Here is a 21,684-nt window from a genome sequence, read left to right on the forward strand (position 1 = left end):
TCCTGGTCCTTCTCCATCTCCGGTGCAGCGCAGCATAACAGTACACTCACTCACTGCACTGACTGAGCACTGGGCGCAGCTCTCCCCTTGCTTCTTTGGCGGCTAGCGCCCTCATTCGGCGCCGCCCCCAAACCACCGCGGGGGCTGCAGGGACACTAGTTACGCCACTGAACAGATGTTACACCTGTATGCAACTGACACGAAACCTGTAGCAAACAAACTGACACTACACTGCTACCCCTACTGTCAGACACTATGCCTGTAACAGCATAACAACTTCATTTATGACTGCAGTCACCTGTGCTGAAAGTGAAACCCTTCTACAAACATACATAGACTCACGGGACCAGCCGCACCTGTTTACTACTCAGCATATCACTAATGTTTCTCTTTTCTGTTAAGCTTAATTTTTATTTTGTGTTTTAAGCACTTTGATTCCTATTCGGAAATAATGTAACATTATTATTATCATTATGTGGGAAGTCCAAGAGCAGAACAATTTCTATCTGGTAGAAGGGGTTATGTTTGAGGTTCTGTATTAATCAGACCGACACACACACTACGTGGTACCCAGCTACTGGCGGACCTGTGCCTGCAGCACCTGCACCGCTCGTTACGGACCTCGCAATAAATAAACACAGCGAATCGATGAGAACATTTGTCTGTGCACCACATGATCTGCCAGGGAACACGGCGTAAAAGCTCTTCTCCTATTGGGTAGCCTTGCTTCGGTTTTTCCATTGGTTGTGTCGCTGTAACCCCTCCTACCGATTACGTAGCCAATGATTCCTAGTAGTATACCTGACAGCTACGTCCGCCAATCTCAGCTGAAAGTGCGGCGAGAGCAGTTATCTGTTCCCGCCCCCTCCGCCGGGCACCACCCCCTCCTTCCCTCCCCTCCGCCGGGCACTGCCCCCGCTCTCTTCGTGTTAGCTGCTCTCTCCGGTGTCTCTATGGCGGTCACCAAGCAGCTCTGGATCCGAATCGTGTACGCCGCCGTGGGCACGGTCATTGGCCTATCGGCTTTTCTGACTTGGAATGTGGCATTCGGACAGCCCTGGACCGCAGCCATGGGGGGCCTGTCAGGTAGGCGGCTGCTGGTAATGGTGTGACGAGCTGCAGGTGGAGGACGGATGATGTCACTGTTTTCTTTACACGTTATGATGTAAAACTAGTGTGTGTGCCTGACCGGTGCCTGTGGGAAGATCAGCAGCATATTGGGCGTTGGGTGCTGTGTATTATGGTAGAAGTACATTTGTTGTAGTCAGTGCTTGTCATTTCCAAAGTGTGCACATTTGGTGGAGAGATATTCTGTGCCAGGAGGGCTTGGAAGGGCTGCTCCAGCGCCAGGAGGGCATGGAAGGGCTGCTCCAGCGCCAGGAGGGCATGGAAGGGCTGCTCCAGCGCCAGGAGGGCATGGAAGGGCTGCTCCAGCGCCAGGAGGGCATGGAAGGGCTGCTTCAGTGCCAGGAGGGCATGGAAGGGCTGCTTCTGCACCAGATGGGTAGGTGTGTGCCATGAAGCCATAGGGGGGTTTACTGTATATTGTGAGGGCATGGAGTGGGTGCTAGGGGATTTGGGGTGGCTGTGTACCAGGAGAATGTCACATGGGCTTGAGGGCGCTGTTTGCCAGGTAGGTTTTGGGGCAAGTAACTATGTTGGAGAGCTTTGGGGGGGGGGGGGGGGGGTGTTTGAAGAACAGGTGGTTGCATCGTGACAGAGACCAAAGCAATCGCTCCCTTCCTTTTATACTGGGGGTGGGAATTGCTCTGCCGTCACTCTGACGCTGCCTGGCACTGTGATGCGGCCAATAACTTGCGCTGCGCTGATTTTTCTATATAAAACGTCAGTGTGGCGCGACTTTCGGCTATGACACAGTGGTTGGGGATAGATCCCCTTCAGTAAATGTACCCTAATGCCATAATTTACTATCAACGTGGACATCGATTGGGAATAGTAACCTGTTGCAGTGAATCGAGTAATATTCAGAATAGTTAATCCAGAAATGCAGGCATGCTCAATAAAAGTAAAAGAGCACTAAAGAGATATATATATATATATATATATATATATAATTCTTAATGCTTTATACCTCTCAGCACAACCTGGAGTGTACAAGCAGCAGCATGTTGGTATTGTGACAGCAGCAAAAGGCTGGAAAGAGGCAGGGGTGTATCTATAATGGGTGCAGGGTGTGCGATGCACACGGGCCCCTGGATCCAGGTGGGGTCCGCACAGCACATACTTACGTCTCCGAAGTCCTGCGTCGGGTCTCCCAGTGCTGTTCAATAGATGGGAAAATGGCCATCGCAGCCATTTTTCCAGCGTTTGCGCATGCGCTGTGAGAAGATCGCTGGGAAAATGGCGGCTGATCTGCGCATGCGCAATAGACCCTGCCCAGAGTCTATTGATTCTGCAGTGTCCGGCCAGCCGCGTTATTCGCTGCCGGACACCAGAGTGAAGAGAGGGGGCCCGTGATGGGGGATGCACACGGACCTCCTTCTCTCTAAAGATGCCCCTGGAAACAGGTGTGTGTGTGTGTGTATATATATATATATATATTTATCTGAGCGGCTACGTGGAGCGGCTGGTTAGCCGTGGGTAGACGTTGGTAGCTGAGTGGCTACGTGGAGCGGCTGGATAGCCGTGGGTAGACGTTGGTAGCTGAGCGGCTACGTGGAGCGGCTGGATAGCCGTGGGTAGACGTTGGTAGCTGAGCGGCTACGTGGAGCGGCTGGTTAGCCGTGGGTAGACGTTGGTAGCTGAGCGGCTACGTGGAGCGGCTGGTTAGCCGTGGGTAGACGTTGGTAGCTGAGTGGCTACGTGGAGCGGCTGGTTAGCCGTGGGTAGACGTTGGTAGCTGAGTGGCTACGTGGAGCGGCTGGTTAGCCGTGGGTAGACGTTGGTAGCTGAGTGGCTACGTGGAGCGGCTGGAGTGCAGTGGGAAGGCTTGCTTAGCTAAACTAAGAAACTAGTTGCACTGGCAACTTGTGTGAGCATTGGGGATCCTTTTATAGTGGACACTGGGAGCTGACAGGCTGAGAGAGAAGGAGAAGGCTCCTCATTGGTGGTAGTGGGGTCACATGGGCAATCCAAGATGGCCGCGCCCATGGACCGGAGGACAGCGCTTCCTGGAGGTAGTCAGCGGGGACCAGCGGTCAGCAGGAGCCGGCGTGGGAGCAGCCCAGCAGCGGGACCCTCCAAAGGACAACAGCGGAGACTGCCTTGGGAGAAGAGGAAGGAGCGTACAGCGCGGGAGCCGGAAGACAGCGCGGGTCAGCGCCCGCACAGGTAAGCGACGGGGTCTGATTCTGGGGTCTCCAGGCCGGCGTGTGACAGTACCCCCTTCTTCAAGAGTGGCCACCGGACACTTCCTTGGTTTATGAGGTAATTTCACATGGAACGCTTTGACCAGATGGGGTGCATGGACATCGGAGGCATTATCCAGATTCGTTCCTCCGGACCATAATTCTTCCAGTCGATGAGGTATTGAAGACTGTTGTATCGACAACGGGAATCTAAGATTCTGTCAACTTCGAACTCCTCTCCCTGCTGTGTTTGAACACTAGAAGCTTTAGGCAGGACCTTCTGAAATCGGTTTAAGACTAGTGGTTTTAAAAGAGAAATATGGAAAGAACTTGGAATGCGAAGAAATGGAGGAAGCTTTAACTTGTAAGCCACAGGATTCAAGACTTTGATGATTGGGAATGGACCAATGAATCGCGGAGCAAATTTCATCGAGGGTACTCAGAGTTTTAGGTTTCGGGTAGAGAGCCAGACCATATCCCCAGGTCGGAAATTTGGAACCGCTCGTCTTTGGCGGTCAGCAAATCTCTTGTACCGGGCTGACGTTTTAGTCAGAGAGGAACGAACCTTTTCCCAGATGTTGGAGAACCGTTGAAGGGACATTTTGACCGCAGACACATCTAATGTGGGAAGAAGAGGGAACTCTGGCACTCGAGGATGTTGACCAAAAACTGTAAAAAAAAGGAGTTGAGCTGGTGGACGTGTGATAATGATTATTGTGGGCAAATTCGGCCCAAGGAAGAAGTTCAATCCAGTCATCTTGGGAGGAGGAGACAAAAGTGCGCAGGAACTGTTCCAGGTCTTGATTGACCCTTTCGGTCTGACCGTTGGTCTGGGGATGATAAGCCGTAGAAAATTTGAGTTTTACCTGAAGGGCTGAGCAGAGTGACCTCCAGAACTTCGCTACGAACTGTACTCCCCTGTCGGAGATGATCTCTTGAGGAAGGCCGTGGAGCTTGAAGATCTCTTTTATAAAGCTCTGGGCGAGTAGAGGTGCAGACGGAAGCCCAGTAAGTGGTACGAAATGAACCATTTTAGAAAAACGATCCACGATAACCCAAATTGTGTTGTGGCCCCGAGATGGAGGAAGATCAGAGATGAAATCCATAGATAGGTGAGTCCATGGCTTAGATGGAATTGCAAGAGGTTGGAGTTGACCGTGTGGAACCCGCCGAGGTATCTTGTGTTGGGCACATTTGATGCATGAAGACACATAAGACCTGACGTCCTTTTTCATCGAAGACCACCAATAGGACCGCTGGATAAATTCTAGGGTTTTATCCATACCCAGGTGACCAGAGAACCGGGAAGCATGAGCCCATTGCAGTAACCTCTTGCGGAGTTCCGGAGCGACGAAAGTCTTCCCAACCGGGGGTATAGAAGATAATTGGGTAGAGGCGAAGAAAGCTGAATTCAAGATTGGTTGGGGCTGTTCCATGGGTAGATCAGGGTTGCTCGTCATGGAACGGGCGAGTGCGTCGGCTTTGAGGTTTTGTGAACCGGGGCGATAGGAGACTTTGAAGTTAAATCTGGAGAAAAACATTGCCCACCGGGCTTGACGAGGGTTCAAGCAATTTGCAGATTTAAGATAAAGGAGGTTCTTATTGTCAGTAAAAATGGTAATGGGGTAATGAGCTCCTTCTAGAAGATATCGCAATTCTTCGAGGGCTAGTTTCATGGCGAGTAACTCTTGATCTCCAATGGTGTAGTTCTTCTCTGCAGGCAAAAACTTCCGGGAAAAGAAACCACAGGGATGAAGTTTTTCATCTTTAAATCGCTGGGAGAGCACTGCACCGACACCTTCAGAGGATGCGTCCACCTCCAGGATAAAGGGCCGGGTGGAGTCTGGTTGCTTTAAGATGGGAGCGGAGATGAAGGCTTGCTTAAGAAGTTGAAATGCAGAGGTAGCTTCGACGGGCCATATAGTTGGATCTGCTCCCTTGCGGGTGAGGGCTGTAATCGGAGCTACCAGAGTCGAGAAACCTTTTACAAACTTGCGATAGTAGTTGGCAAATCCTAGGAATCTTTGGTCTCTTCCTTAAAATCCATACAATCAAGAATGGCTTGTAGTTTTGACGAATCCATTTGAAGGCCTGTTCCGGAGATAATGTATCCCAGGAATGGTACACTCGAGACCTCAAACAGACACTTCTCTAATTTGCAAAACAGTTGATTGGACCGCAACCTCAGAAGGACTTGTTTGACCTGGTCTCGATGAGTTTGGAGGTCTTGAGAAAAAATCAAAATGTCGTCTAAGTAAACGACCACACACTTGTACAAGAGGTCCCGGAAGATTTAATTGATGAAAAACTGGAAGACGGCCGGAGCATTACAGAGGCCGAAGGGCATAACGAGATACTCGTAGTGCCCATCCCTGGTGTTGAAGGCCGTTTTCCATTCATCGCCTGGACGGATATGAATTAAATTATAGGCTCCTCTTAGGTCGAGTTTGGAAAAAACTGTGGCTCCCTTGACTCTATCAAATAACTCTGTAATGAGAGGAAGAGGGTAGCGATTCTTAATAGTTATTTCATTAAGACCCCGGTAGTCAATACACGGGCGCAAGCCACCATCTTTCTTTTTTACGAAGAAAAATCCAGCCCCTGCTGGAGACGTGGAAGGTCGAATGAAGCCTTTATTTAAGTTTTCCGTAATGTACTCCGACATGGCCTGAGTCTCAGGGAGAGTTAGAGGGTAGGTTTGGCCTCTAGGAGGATTCTTCCCGGGAATCAGATCTATGGGACAGTCCCAATCACGACGGGGAGGTAACAGGTCTGTGCTCTGTTTGCTAAAGACGTCCTGAAACCCATCGTAGGCTTTGGGCAGGTCTGTAGAATCCCGTACAACGGAAGATCTGATAGGTATTACCCGCTGAAGGCAGCCTTTGAAGCAATTGGAACCCCAGGAAATTATTTGCATGGTGGTCCAATCGATTTGAGGTGAATGTCTCTGTAGCCAGGGTAATCCGAGGACTAAAGAATGAGAGGCTTTGGGAATCACTAGGAAGGATAGTTGTTCGGAATGGAGCACCCCAATGGTAAGTTTAAGTGGTGTTGTACGATGGGTGATGGTTCCACTAGAAATGCGGCTACCATCGATGGCAGTTAAAGTGATGACTCGAGGCAACGCTTCCATGGGGATTTGATGCTTCTGGACAAATTCAGTAGTGACAAAGTTCTCTGCCGCTCCGGAATCCAGGAGAGCTAATACAGCTTTGGAACCTCGAGGACACTTTAAATGAGCCTGGATGGTGGAATCAGACTTCCTTTGTGATTCAATGGCAACTCCTAACTTAACCTCTCTTTCATAAGTTAGGAGGAGGCGTTTCCCGGACGAATGGGACAAGTTTTAACTAAATGTTGAGGAGATCCGCAGTACATACAGAGGTTCTGCCTCTGCCTTTTCTGCCGCTCCTCAGCCGATAAATGAGAGCGGTTGACCTGCATGGGTTCTTCGCCCAGAGGAGGAGAGGGTAAGCGGGAAACTGGATGTGGCCTTCCACGATCAAATCTGCCTCTTTCCAAGGCACGCTCCCTGTGACGGAGATCCACCTTGTTGCAGAGAGAGATTAACCCATCCAAACTGGTTGGAAGATCACGGGAAGCTAGGTCGTCTTTGAGCCTTTCAGAAAGGCCACTCCAGAAGGCAGCGATGAGGGCATCCTCGTTCCAATTGAGTTCTGAGGCCAGAGTTTGGAACTGGACTACGTATTGGCCGACGGTCCTGCTGCCCTGACGGAGGCGTAGAATATCAGCTGATGCGGAAGTGGTTCTTCCGGGTTCATCAAAGATTTTGCGAAATGTAGCAACAAATTCGGGGTAGTTGGAGAGCAGGGGATCCGACTTCTCCCAAAGGGGCAAGACCCAATCGAGTGCTTGGCCAGAGAGTAGGGAGATGATATATGCCACCCTGGTTCTGGCCGTCGGAAAGTTGGCGGATTGTAGCTCGAATTGGATTTCGCATTGGTTTAAAAAACCCCTGCATAATTTGGGGTTGCCATCGAACTTGCTCGGAGGGGAGAGCTGAAGACGAGCAGGAGGTAGAACCGGAGGAGCAGGTGACACCACAGGAGGAGAGGCGGCTTGGGAGCCAGCGGGAGCGGGATGAGCCAGTAAGGACTGAATGTTGTCCAGGCGTGACGACATATCTTTGATAAATTGGATCAGCTGAGCCTGAGAGGTCTCCTGTCTTTCCAGACGGGATAGTACATCCTGCGAGGCTTCTATCCCAGATCCTTGACCACTTGCCGAGTCCATCTGGCCAGTGCAAACTGTCACAAGCGTGGAATTTAGGAGCTGTGTTCCCGGACTGGGCCTTGGATCTGTATTACTTGGCGCAGACGCTCGCTGGAGGAGACTTGGCTTAATGAAGTTTCTCCGCATGAGAGGGTGCAGCGAACTGACAGGAGTTTGAGGAATGCGGCAGTAACGAGGTAGCTAGGAAGCTACGTGGAGCGGCTGGATAGCCGTGGGTAGACGTTGGTAGCTGAGTGGCTACGTGGAGCGGCTGGATAACCGTGGGTAGACGTTGGTAGCTGAGCGGCTACGTGGAGCGGCTGGATAGCCGTGGGTAGACGTTGGTAGCTGAGGGGCTACGTGGAGCGGCTGGTTAGCCGTGGGTAGACGTTGGTAGCTGAGCGGCTACGTGGAGCGGCTGGTTAGCCGTGGGTAGACGTTGGTAGCTGAGCGGCTACGTGGAGCGGCTGGTTAGCCGTGGGTAGACGTTGGTAGCTGAGTGGCTACGTGGAGCGGCTGGTTAGCCGTGGGTAGACGTTGGTAGCTGAGTGGCTACGTGGAGTGGCTGGTTAGCCGTGGGTAGACGTTGGTAGCTGAGTGGCTACGTGGAGCGGCTGGTTAGCCGTGGGTAGACGTTGGTAGCTGAGTGGCTACGTGGAGCGGCTGGTTAGCCGTGGGTAGACGTTGGTAGCTGAGTGGCTACGTGGAGCGGCTGGTTAGCCGTGGGTAGACGTTGGTAGCTGAGTGGCTACGTGGAGCGGCTGGTTAGCCGTGGGTAGACGTTGGTAGCTGAGTGGCTACGTGGAGCGGCTGGAGCGCAGTGGGAAGGCTTGCTTAGCTAAACTAAGAAACTAGTTGCACTGCCAACTTGTGTGAGCATTGGGGATCCTTTTATAGTGGACACTGGGAGCTGACAGGCTGAGAGAGAAGGAGAAGGCTCCTCATTGGTGGTAGTGGGGTCACATGGGCAATCCAAGATGGCCGCGCCCATGGACCGGAGGACAGCGCTTCCTGGAGGTAGTCAGCGGGGACCAGCGGTCAGCAGGAGCCGGCGTGGGAGCAGCCCAGCAGCGGGACCCTCCAAAGGACAACAGCGGAGACTGCCTTGGGAGAAGAGGAAGGAGCGTACAGCGCGGCAGCTGGAAGACAGCGCGGGTCAGCGCCCGCACAGGTAAGCGACGGGGTCTGATTCTGGGGTCTCCAGGCCGGCGTGTGACAATTCTGCTTTTACTGCTCTTGACAGCAATTAAATGCAACTAAATCGGGTTATGTTTCTCCTGCAGCATTGTGCCCACTGAGTATATACTTGCAGGGCCTTATACCAAGTGAAAATGGGTGAGAACACTTCTGGGGAAAAAAAGAATTATGTACAGCATAAATCAACCTAATTTATTCTAAAATTAAATACTACCCTGCCTAATGGATGACATTAATATGGCCTCCAGTGCTCAGTGCCATGTAGTTCACTTGTGCTAACTGTTGCTGTGCTCTGAATTATGCAAGCTCTCTCAGCTGATTGCAGACAGGAGTCCACCCCCAGCTGACTCTCCTGTTTGTTTTGACCTGGATGAACAGCTAATACATGGTGCAATAGGGATGGCCATTGGTGTGGTAACCTCGATGGTTACCATCGATGGCAATTTAGCAAGTGGCCATCAATGGTGACCAACTATGCAATGGAGGACTATCGATAGTTTCACCAACCGATGGTCATCCCTGTTCTCTGACCAGGGCCATCGAAAACTGGGGACGGGACTTTGCGGATGTCTACGGCCATTCAGTTATGTTTTACTACCATCGATGGAGGGAAACCCTCTGGTTCTCCCCCATTCATGATTACAGCATTCAACATCGGCCACAAACCATCAATGATGATGCGTCACCGATGGTCGATGGCCATCCCTATGGTGCAAAAAGTAAAGCCTGCAGCTACCAAACGGAGTCACAAAAAAACTGAAATAGTGATGCAGTATAATAGGATATACAATGAATTCTTGTATAAAATTCACTTTGAATTTCATGCCGCATGCTCATATTTATCATTTCTGAATTTGGCCCATCAATATTATCATTATTATTATACTTTTTGTTAGGCTTTTGTCTTGATGGTTATGTTTATTGGTATTTATTTCTCAACAGTTTGAAACCATCCCTGTGTTCTTGGAGAGCTGTGTACTTTTGTTTGGATTGATTGTTTTCTGCTTGGCTGCACTAAAAACAGCTGCATTCTGCAAGATAAGGCAAAAAGTGCTGCCAATATGTCTGTAACGCACTCTAGGCCAAAATTACTTCTGACCGTCATTAAATTCATATGCAGTATACCTAGCAGGAAATAACTCCAACTGAATTCAGTGCCAGTAGTTAATATTTTCAATTAGCTTTGTGTTTTGGTGGTCCCGGAATATGCAAGCTATCTAGTAGCAATACAAAGTCATTGCAAACATCTGTTTTCTCTTTAACAATGAGGGAATTTGGGAGATTTGGGAATACATTTAAGATAGATTTTGTCTGAGGATTTGGTTGTTTTCAACCACATTGGCAGACTAATTGAGAGATGTGAAAAAATGTATTTCAGATAAAAAAAAAAAACACTCCTTTTAGATTGCAATTTAATCATTGTGACAAGAATTCTGGGAGTCACTGAATACTGAACTGGCTTTGTGTATACAGTGCTCTAAAGAAGGGTAACATGGACCCACTGAATATCTGTTCTCTCACCTAGTTTACTAAACATGTCACGTTTGCGTGGGTTGCAAGATTTAGTAATTAGGTGTCTGATTGACCAGACCTCCGCAATGTATAAACACACTAATTGGACAAGCCGTAGTTAAAGCAAATTAGCCTCGCTTCAGTATAAGTTTCTCCGGGCAGTAAGAATCCCTTTTTAAAGTATACTGGTAATTGTACAGTTTGTCTACAATGTTTCTGTGATAGATCAGTTGTGGTATTTGGTACATTTTCTATTATGGCACCACAACACTTACTAGACACTACTGCAGAACCACCAATTGAACCTGGTTAACCAACATTTGAATAATGCTTGTAATGAAGCCAGAAATATAGTATGTTGCGGTTACCAAAATTCTTTTGGCAACAGGTTATGCCTTAAGCTGCATACACACACACAACGATTTTGTAAATGAACGATTTTAGTAAACTATTTTCGTTAATTTTTTTCAAGGGAAAAATGACCGAAAATCGTTTACTAAAATCGATCATTTACTAAAGGTAATGAACGATTTTTTTGAACTACAATTTTTGCATATTCCCTTACTGAAAATCGTTCAGTTGGTCAGCCTGACTAAACTACAAACGTGAACGCGCATGAATGATCGTTCATCGTTTTAACTAATACCCCTTTTACACAGGAGCTAAAACCTGGGTTTTTGCAGGGTTAACCCGGGCAGCTCCTTGGTGTAAAAGGGGTGAGGGTTGGATCGCCGGGTCGAGTGACCCGGCAATCCAAACAAGGTAAATAGCAGGGTTTAACACTGGCGTAGCCCGTGAAACCCTGCTGTGTACGGCGCACTCCGGGTCTTGATGACTTGCAGTGCGCCGCAAGCCGGCCGTTTGGTCCAGCTTCAGTGGCGCTTGGAGATGACGTCATCTCCAAGCGTCCACTTTCACGCCGGAAAAGCCTGGTCTATGCAGACCCAACTGCGGTGTGAGCGGCGCCGACTCGGGAATATCCAGAGTCGGCGCCGGCTAAATTCCGGGTCTGATCCGGATAGGAACCCTGTTCCAAGTCCGGGTCAGACCCGGCATTTTGGTGGGAAAGGGGTATTAGAAAGTGAACGATTTTTTGAATGATAAACGATATTGTTAACGATAATTGTTCAAAAATCGTGTGTGTATGCACCTTCAGTCATAATAGAACCATTTTTTTTTCTTGTAATTATGCAGGTGAAGAAAAGAAAATCCAATATTTTTATTTTTTTTTTGCTTGGCTTAAACATGATTATTCTTGGACTCTGGACTGGTCATTCCCAATATGCAGAATGGCATAAACTTGTTTTTGTCATTACATTGTATGGTCCATACAGGGGTATATTAGTGTTTGTATTAGTGTTTGTGTGAATATCATTAACAATTGCTTAGATTGCACTAGCCTATTCCGTTACGCTTTACAATTGAATAGAAATGTAATTGTGTATAAACTATTGTGGATTTTCATTCTGCCAACAGAGAACAAGACAAAGGGGAGAATTTACGAAGCTGTCTTCTGTAAGCCGCTGCTTCCCAGGGGGTTGCACAAGCATATTTAAAATTGCACCCTCAGTCAGTGTAAAGCCTGGCGTGCTCTTCACTGATTCTGGTTAAAATATTCACATGCAACACGTCGGGAGGCTGCGGCTTACAGCCGCTGCTTAGTAAATTCTCTCCAAAGTGTCACCTCCACCAAGTGTATGCAGCTGATCAGCTCACTAGGTATCTGTTACATCAGCAGAGAACTGACTGACGAGACCACACTTTCAGTACTAGTTCCTAGCTAATTAATGACTTAATTGGATACCTTCACAGTGTGTTGGAGAAGAATACACTTTAATGAACAAGAAGCTTTAAGCTGGATACACATTACCCGGCCACCCGATGCGACGACCGATGGTGCCGATGATCGTTATATTGGGAGGTCGGTACACACTGCACGATCCGGTAACTGACTGACCCACATATCTTTAACCGGCACCATTGAACTTGCCAACGTCAGCAGTTGGGTCACTCCATGCACGGACGATGGAACGACCCTAATGTTGGGCCGCAGGAGCGTGTATAGTGGGTACACACTAGAGAATGTGTCCGAGTTGTGGGCCTGATCTGTGGGATCGGGCCGACATATCGTTTGGTGTATAACCGGCATTACACATTGATCCAAGTGTACCACGTATATCTCCCATAACCCACACAGACATGTTAGCTCACAGAGTTTAATTTAAAATAGTTGTAAATGACATTCTATTATTTTTTGCTCTTAAGCAATACTATTAAAAATGACATAAATTTTGTAGCTTTCCTGCTATGGTCTTAACATTGTCATAGTATATTTTACTTTATCATTATGCTGTTCGAGAACCTGGACCAAGCAGCTGGTTAGTACAGTCACACAAGATCGCATTCACAGGACAATAAGGACGATCAGTGGTCCTCTTCCGATCATGTTTTACACCATACCCGATCATGACCCTTTCAGTTTCAAGGTACCCATATGCTGTGATATCTGGCTCATCAGCAGCTTTTTTTTTTTATTGCTGCATGATTCATTTTAATAAATAGTTTGCACCTTAAGTAAAGGCTTTAAAATCTTGAAGAGACTGATAATTGAGGTGGTCTTTAACATTTATCTCAATTCTAACCATTGCTTTCTTTATTCAAATCCGTTCCATGCCGGGAAATCCTATATGAAATATGTTTTTTTATGTCCGTTATTGCCCAAGATCTGCATAGAACTCATTGCCTAATATTTCTTGCCTCCCACATGTAATTTTTTCCAAATGACTGCATTCCTGAGGATGGGAGGGAGAGGGATTTCTTGTGAAAGTTACTTTGGGAATTGCAAGTTTTTCCAGAAACTCCTGGGAACTGATAAGTGTAATCATCTCAATAAAAACACTTGTGAATATGTGGTAACTATGTAAAGTTTCGTATTTGTTTTATGATGTTTAAACTATTTTATTTTTTTTATTTTTAAACTATGAACACCGCTAAAATAAGTACTTTGTTAAACAACAGTCAAACATGTTTTATATGATCACGCACTAATAGCATTTTCTAATATGCTGTTCAATGTACAAGGTCCAGGAACTTAGCTGTAAACATCTACAGTGAGGCAACCTTTGTTCCAAAGATGAAGCTGTTTAGAGGCCTGTTAACTGTTCACACTGTAGGATAACCTGCCAATATACCCACTCCTTTACATTCGATGGGGGTCATCATTATTCCCAAAATCAATGCTAGCTGAGTCTCCAACATCCAGGCCAGGATTTCCTAACACATCACCATGCCAGTTCTGTCCCATGTAAATAGAAAACTGAAATTAGTAATAAAGCTGGCCATACCCTGAAAGATTTAGTAGACCATCCGACCAATGTTTATGAAGGCCTGAGACATATTTTTTTTTTTTTAAAGCTTTTGCAGTGCCTACGTACGCTGAGTGATGTGTCAGCACGATATTAAGTACAGCGAATGAAATCAGCAGAACGTCAGTCTAACCGATTTAGAACGTTTGAAAATCAAAACCAACGATCACCACTGTTGTTATGCTGTTTTCCAGCATTGGATGATTATAGTTCATGTACATACACTGAACAATTCTTGTTCAGAACAGTCACAAATCGGCATGATTAGAACGATTGATTATCGTTCAGTGTTTGGCCGGTTTAAGTGACTGAAATCTATTTATGGTATTACAAGCATCTCGCAACATATATTGTTGGGTTAGTAGAAATTTAACCTGGCATTAAAAGCTCTTAGCGCAAAATCTTTTCGCACGTACAAAAACAAAATAACATTGGAAATTGAAATGATCATTGTGGAAGATAGGGCTAATCTTTTAAAGCTACTCTACCACCTAAAGTGGTGAATATTCTAATGCCCCCCTGACCCCACCACTATAATGCTCTGCTCCACCCATATGTACTGTGCACCTTTACATATCTTTTAGATTTTTCCCATTTGTATTCAAGAAAAAAAATATATAAATACTGTTCATTAAGTTATGTAGCAAATAGGGTTATGCGCAGTGATAGGTCGTCCGATATGTCGTAACATTTATCAGGCACATCGTCTAGTGTGTACCATCAATGTCACTGACTATGCACGTTCCCGCGCTTTGTCAGCGACATCGCCCATCTCGGGGGACATCGTTACTGAGGGCCATGCTGCCACAAGGCCGGTACAGACTAGACATTGGTGATTACCGGCCTTTACAGATGAGGAGGAACCGTTACAATAATATCATTAGCTTTACACAAATAGCAGGAGTCATGTTACTCTGCTTTATTTACTCAAAATAATGTATAGTGTAACCATAAATCCTTTATAATCTCAAATATGCTTCATTCATGATTTCAGAATGCAAGATTGTGATCTCCTCTAAACCATGCGCATTAAATGTGACTAATCATCGTTGTGCAGGGAACATGCTATATTACAGGTATAATTATGTATTTATATGTTGTCATGATACTCTCTGCCTTGGTGAATAAAAAGTTGTTCCTGGCAAGTGGAGCAGGTACTGCTGTTGTCATGGCATGCATTAGTATGTGGTGTCACAGCTGGTGGGGTGGCAGGCTTGGTTCTGAAATGGGTATGCATTGCTATACTGAATGTCACATGCTAGTTTATGGGGGCACTTGTATAAAGTGGTGGCATAGACTGATTTGTGGGACATTAGCTGGGTAGACTGTGCAGCTACAGTTTCATTAGAACTTCTAAACGCTTAATAATGCATAGCTCACTGTATAAAGTTGGTGGCTCTTAAATTTGGGCACAGGTTCCTAGACTTTGTATGCATTTTTCCAGGCTTGCCTTAAAGTAACCTCTGACATCACTAATGGCTTTCCTGCGGGCTGCATGAGACCCGGAATGAGATATTTTTTTTTTTTTTCCAGCCTGCAGAACAGGTCCAGGATAGTGTTAGAGAGAATGCATCAGTACATTTTATAATATGCTAGCTAGAAGCTGATTGGTTGGTGTGGGCAACTTGTCCCGTTCTCCAATCTCTAGAGGCTTTGATAATTCTCCCCCTTAAGCGGCCCATACACGGTGCGATAAAGCAGCCGATCCGACAGATTGATACGAATTGGCTGCTATATTACACCGTGTATGGGCATGATGTCAGACCGAGCGTACACCTGTGTGGTTGTACATCACACCCCCTGATCTTACTGCAGGTTCAGTCGCTCATGGCATGTGATGTGCGATCACATGCAGCGCTATGCGGGTGTAGGAGGGGGGAGCTGGCATATCGGATATGATATGTCGGACGTCTGATTCCTCTGCTGCGTCGCACGATGCCTATTGCACCGTGTATGGGCCGCTTTAGTCTTGTGAGTGATACATTGGTTGTCTTCTCTTAGGGTGTAGGAAATGTGTTATAAGGGGAAGCATGGTAAATGTTTTACAGCGGTGGGGGAGGACAGATGTGTTACAGGGAGGGGCATAACGTATGTCACCTCTGTAGCATCATAACGTACCAAGCAAATCTATCACCACTGGACTTTTTAACAACATTACAATCTGTAGCAGGAGTGCAGCGAGAGAGATCTTTCCCTGTTGTACAATACATACTATAAAAATGTACTATGTTTTAAAGCTAGGATTTGCTACCTCTTCATATGTGCAGGAGCCAGGAGAGGAAGAATGCAATGCCTGGAATTGGGCACATGGATTTGAGTTGTAATAAGTCCTACATTATGTATTTTACTTCCTTAAGGATTGGCTCCCCACCTATCTTGCTGAGCAATTGATTGTGCTGGACAACTTTTACATACGGTACTAGAGAATATATGGGATTGGGGAAATATTGTGCCCGGAAGCTGTAGAGCATCGATACCAAAGTGGCCTGTAAAACTTTTAATTACTTTAAAGAAGAGGTTAATTTTTTAGATTTCATCATATATGTGGAGGATAACATAAAAACAAAAAACTTCAGTAAGCCTATGGATAGCAATTCATTTATAAATGTTAAAAGCAATCACGGAGTCACCACCTGTTATGGCTGAAAACTATACCTAGAGGCGGGTACGGAGGAATTGCACTGACATAGGAGTATTTAGAGAACAAGAAAATGATCTTAGGTGGAAGTTTATGAAAAAAGGTTCTACAAAAAAAAAGACCTGGATCCCCATATAGAGGAGATGATTAAGATGAACAGAGATTTATTGGTCAACAAATCGAGTAGAAAGAACCTGAAAATTTGTCTTTACCATTTATTACCACTACAATAGTCTACATAAACAGGTGGAGAGCATCATAAAAAAGAAAGCACCACTACCTATTGAAACAAGACCCCATAATTGGGTTCAGATCACCTGCAATTTATATATAAAAAGGCCCCAAACATCAGAAATAAGCTTGTTAAAAGTGCTATCCATACGGGGCTTATGCAGTTGAGAAGCCGGCGGACCTAATCCCGACAGCCGGCTTCCCGACTGCTTAATCCCGGCGAGGGTTAAATGACAGGCGTCTAAAACTAGACGCCTGTCATTTTACCGACGCCGGGAGACCGGCTCCTGGCATCCTGATCGAAGGGATGCCGAGTGCGGATAGCCGGGGGGGGGACTTAGGGTTAGGCATCCCCCTGGAGGCTAGGTTTAGGTGTAGGCGGTGGGGAAGGGGGGATTAGGGTTAGGCACTGGGGGTGGGGGGAGGTTAGGGTTAGGGGGTAGAATTAGGTTAGACAATACTTACCTTGGACGATTGGGATTTCTTCCTCTGCCGGGATGCCGCTGTCGGGATTCCAGCCGCCAGGCATGGGTCCGGCGATAAATCATACCGATTCCTTACGGGGAGAAGGGGCAGGATAAAAACCAAGGGGTTTTTGTAGATGCGGATTATGTTTAATGTGCAGAAACCATGTCTATCAAGAGGGGAAAAATAGTCGAATATACATTGAAATCGACAGATCTTAAGTTTACTATAGGTGATTTTGTCGCATGTAACAGTAGGAACTGTATATATCTGGTTGAATGTAGGTGTGGACTATAGTACATTGGTCGAACATCAAGACCGTTGAAAGAGAGATGGGCTGAACACTTTGCTTCACTGTGTAATAAATTGTAATTTTTTTTATATATACAGCGCTCTTTGTCCGAAGTAGTCAATCTAGATTTATTACTATTAGCCACTGAAGACATTTTTCATGTGTGAATTGACCATGTTTCAGGATTTCCATTTTTTAGCCAGATCAAATGAGTTTAACAGATTAACTCATTATTAGGAGCAGCTCTTAAGTTATTATGCTTTGTTTAAATACATTAGTTTATATGCGCCTGAATTGTATATGTTGCCATATATTGTACCATAGGAACAGCAAAAAAGGTTAATTGTAAAGAATGTCATCATAATTCGGCCACAGGCATAGAAAAAGTAATTGGTATTAAACAAGTTAGGCAGCATTGGAGAAAAAAGGGGATTGAAAATGAGTTGGCGAACGAAGAGATGAGAAACCCTGATACCACACTCTTTATAAGAACCATTTTATCTCAAAATCATTATTTAAAGTGTTTTTTTATATGCAACATTTTTTTTTTCTTTTTTAGATATATCTACTTTTATGTATTTATGCTATTTTAATTATACATAAATTATGGACACATTGCACTTTAATATGATGTCCTGTATAATGTATACCACTGGAAAGGCACAGTGGGCCTGATTCAGAGCTGGGAGTAGAGTGAGATATCTCTCGCAACTGATAATCTTGGTGAAACCATGCTGCACTGCAGATGGGGCATATTTAAAATGTACAGATTTAGATTTGGGAGGGAGGTGTCCAAACTGACATCTAAATTGTAGAGTAATAATAAAGCTGTGCAGTATTTGTGAGCTACGTACAAAAGCAGCCAGTATTTACCCTACATGCAAAAAAATAAAATGTATTTACACCCCTTGCATTGCAACATGGTTTGTCCAGGTACACAGTTAAGTGCTATATCTCTCTCTATTCCCAACTCTAAATCAGGCCCAGTGTACCTTGGTTTGGTCTGTTTTTGGCTATTTATTTGAATAGATGTACTTTAGTGTTCAATAGGATTATTGATGGGAAGTTTTGTCTCCCCTGATACTTTGTAATCTATCCTAGGGAGTTTGTTTATTTTACAAATGTATTTACAGGAAATACTTCACATTCCAGTAAGCGGAACACAAGTTTCTGGGTTCTGGTATAGAGAAGAGGGTGGACATTTGTGCGTTCCAGAGATGTAACGCATGACTCATACCAGCCTGTAACCAGAAGTAGCACTCAGACCTTAGGGTTTATGCTATGGTCGGTACGAAAGATGATCGGGGAGGTACCAGTCTGTGCTTCAGAGGTGGAACACATGATGAGGGTCCCGAGTCACCACGTGATGTTGTATTCACCTATGGGAGTAAGTGAGTCGCTTCCTAAAATCCATTAGGTGCGTACCAATCAGAACGCTGAGACTGGAAGTGTCTACGGTCACTCTGGTTTTCTTGATACTAATAGGTTTGCCAGTAGGAAATGACAAAAAATAACAGTGCAATTTGCCCAGAATAAAAGGTATGTTTGTTTTGTGTTGATTTTAACCGATGTTGGAACCACTTCCTGTCATTAACCAATGGCAGTACGGAGTAGGTGATAAAAGGGATTTCAGTCCCCCAGGGTTATACACGTTGATACAAACTCTAGACAGGCAGACTCAGGACATCAGCTTCTGTTAAAACAGGTTTTTAAACCTGGGAAAAAGAACCTTGTTGTTTGTTGGAATACTGTTTACACCTTCCATTCTGGTACGAGGCTATATCCCACTGGTGGTGGGTGATTTGAGTAATCGCTGGAAGTTTAATTAAAACGGAATTGAATCTTTTTTTCCTCCTATGTGCTACAGTGGTGCTTGTAAGTTTGTGAGCCCTTCAGAATTTTCTATATTTCTGCTGAAATTTGGCCTAAAACTACCTCAGATTTTCACACAAGTCCTAAAAGTAGGTAAAAAGAACCAAATCAAACAAATGAGAAAAAAAAAATTGCTCTTTTTTTTTTTTTTTTTTTTTTTAGGAAAATGATCCAATATCACATATATGAGTGGCAAAAGTATGTGAACCTTTAGGCTTAGCAGATATTTTGAAGGTGAAATTAGTCAGGTATTTTCAATCTATGGGATGACAATCGTGTGAGTGGGCAACCTGTCTTTTTAAAAGAACAGGGATCTATCAAAGTCTGATGTTCACAACACATGTTTGTGGAAGTGTATCATGCCATGAACAAAGGAGATTTCTGAGGACCTCAGAAGAAGAGTTGGTGATGCTCATCAGGCTGGAAAAGGTTACAAATCCATCTCTAAAGAGTTTGGACTCCACCAATCAACAGTCAGACAGATTGTGCACAAATGGAGGAAATTCCAGACCATTATTACCCTCCCCAGGAGGGGTCGCCCAACAAGGATCATTCCAAGAGCAAGGAGTCTAATAGTTTGTAAGGTCACAAAGGAACCGAAGGATGACCTCTAAGCAACTGAAGGCCTCTCTCACATTAGCTAATGTTAATGTTCATGAATCCATCCTCAGGAGGACACAATAACAATGGTGTGCATGGCAGGATTGCACCCAGCAGGTGCACAGGTGTAGTCATTACTCACTGACACATTTTAAAAGATCCACAGGTGGTTATAATTATTTCACTATTGATTCTGCGAAGAGAACTGGAAAACATACTCTGTGGGGTCCTGAGGACCAGGTTTGAGAACCTGTGATCTAGCAGCTTCTAGAATATAATAGCTAGAATCTGATTTCCTGCTATGTGCAACAACTTCACTTCTAAAAACCCCGCACTTTAGTAAATATACCCCTAGGAGTCTGGTGGAGGCAACAAAACCCCTGGGGCAACTAGATCAGAATGCACTTTATACTTGCAGGTGGCCCAGGACCCAAACCAAATGGCACAAATAGGAATGGTCAATGATGTTAAGTTACTGGGGAACCATCCTGTATACTGGTGGGGATGTAGTTAGCGGACGGGATGCCGCCGGTCTGAATCCCGACTCTGGAAGTCCGACACGGGACTTAAGGTAGGCATTGAAATATTGACTCCTATCTTAATCCTGACGCCAGAAAACGCACAGACGCCAACCCGAACCAGCTAAGTCCGGGGCATCTTGGCTGTTAGCCGCGGGTTGGGGGGGGGGGGTTGTTAGGTTTAGGTAGCGTAGCAGGAATAGAGTTAGGCTTTTTTGGGGTGAGGTTAGGGTTAGGCAACCTACGGGATGCCGTTTTCGTCTGTATTTTGACAGGAGGCATCCTGACAGCCGGCATTACATAACGATTCCTACTGGTGTCAGTCACAGCATTTTTTTTTTTTTTTTTTACAAAATCTGTGCAGAAAACAGGAAGTTAATCGCATGCAAACATGTGTGCAAAAACATGACTTTTAACAGCAAGAGTTGGTCAGTAGTGGTAAGGTCAGCACAGTGACGATGACTTTGCATATTTGAGATTGTTAGAAAACAGCTGAATCACGCTGGGAGGCTTCCTGTGTTTGAGCAAGCACTATTCTGTGAGTTCCTGTTTTATGTTGAAATTGAAGCAGATTAGCTTTTCTGTTTATGCAGCATTGTTGTAAAGATGTGTCCACATACACCTATCCTCGAATCATGTTAAGCAGTCCCATTTGGCATGCCATGAATAATGCAACTAAGCCGCACCATGCATCTTTTACTCTCCATCATTTACTGAACTTCTGTCTTTTTCGCACTGCTAATGCGACAAAAGTACATGGTACCCTGTACACCACTAGTGGCTTTGTGTGCTATAGCAGTGCGAAAAAAATAAAATGCTAATCTGAGAAAAAAAGACAAGAGACCAGGGACCAATATGACTGAGCCGCATATGTCGAGCTAATTGTTTAAAAAAAATAAAATAAAAAAATAAAGCACTTTCTAGACCCTAAAATTTGTTTAAAAAATAATTAAGCAATAAAATATCCTAAACGATAGTCAGTGTGCAGTGATAACTGGCAGCATGCAATGCTTAACATCGTGCTGTCTTCAGATGTGTTTACTGCATTATCTCTAGCGAATCCTGGCAGAAAAGTTAGTAGTAAATGTTAGCCCAGGGCATGAAGGTACCATGTGTCAAAGCTGGATAATTGGCTGAGACAAGATCAGTTTAAAATTGGATTGCAGCGACACCATCTTGCGACTGGCCGCAAGACGCCATCTTGGAAATGAGATCGCAAGATGCCATTTTGCGAATGGCCACCTAAGCGCCATTTTAGATAAACTCACACTTTAGTACTTGTGGCGATATTACTATTAGCATCATGCGATTGCATCTGTGACCATCGCCATAAGTTACGGCGATTCATCAAAAGCCCATTTCATGACTTTACGTAGTTTGGGTGCTCTGGATAAAGTGTGTGTATTATTATAATTCCCCTAAAGGATGTATTTCAGAAATGGCTGTACAGTAT

At 45.3% G+C, this 21,684-nt stretch overlaps 1 protein-coding gene across 1 annotated transcript in view; it reads left to right on the forward strand.

Moving 5' to 3' along the window:
* The first annotated feature begins 889 nt into the window (after positions 1-889).
* The window catches only part of SLC48A1 (solute carrier family 48 member 1), a 36,308-nt gene continuing 15,513 nt past the window's right edge, over positions 890-21,684 (forward strand). Inside the window, exon 1 of the mRNA XM_088465980.1 lies at positions 890-1,086. Coding sequence (XP_088322106.1) covers positions 954-1,086 — 133 coding nt within the window. The 5' untranslated portion in view covers positions 890-953. The remainder of the gene's footprint in view (positions 1,087-21,684) is intronic.

This window comes from Taudactylus pleione, unplaced genomic scaffold (assembly GCF_031769625.1).
Source record: "Taudactylus pleione unplaced genomic scaffold, aTauple2 ptg000065l, whole genome shotgun sequence".
In the NCBI taxonomy this organism is placed as follows: Eukaryota; Metazoa; Chordata; class Amphibia; order Anura; family Myobatrachidae; genus Taudactylus; species Taudactylus pleione.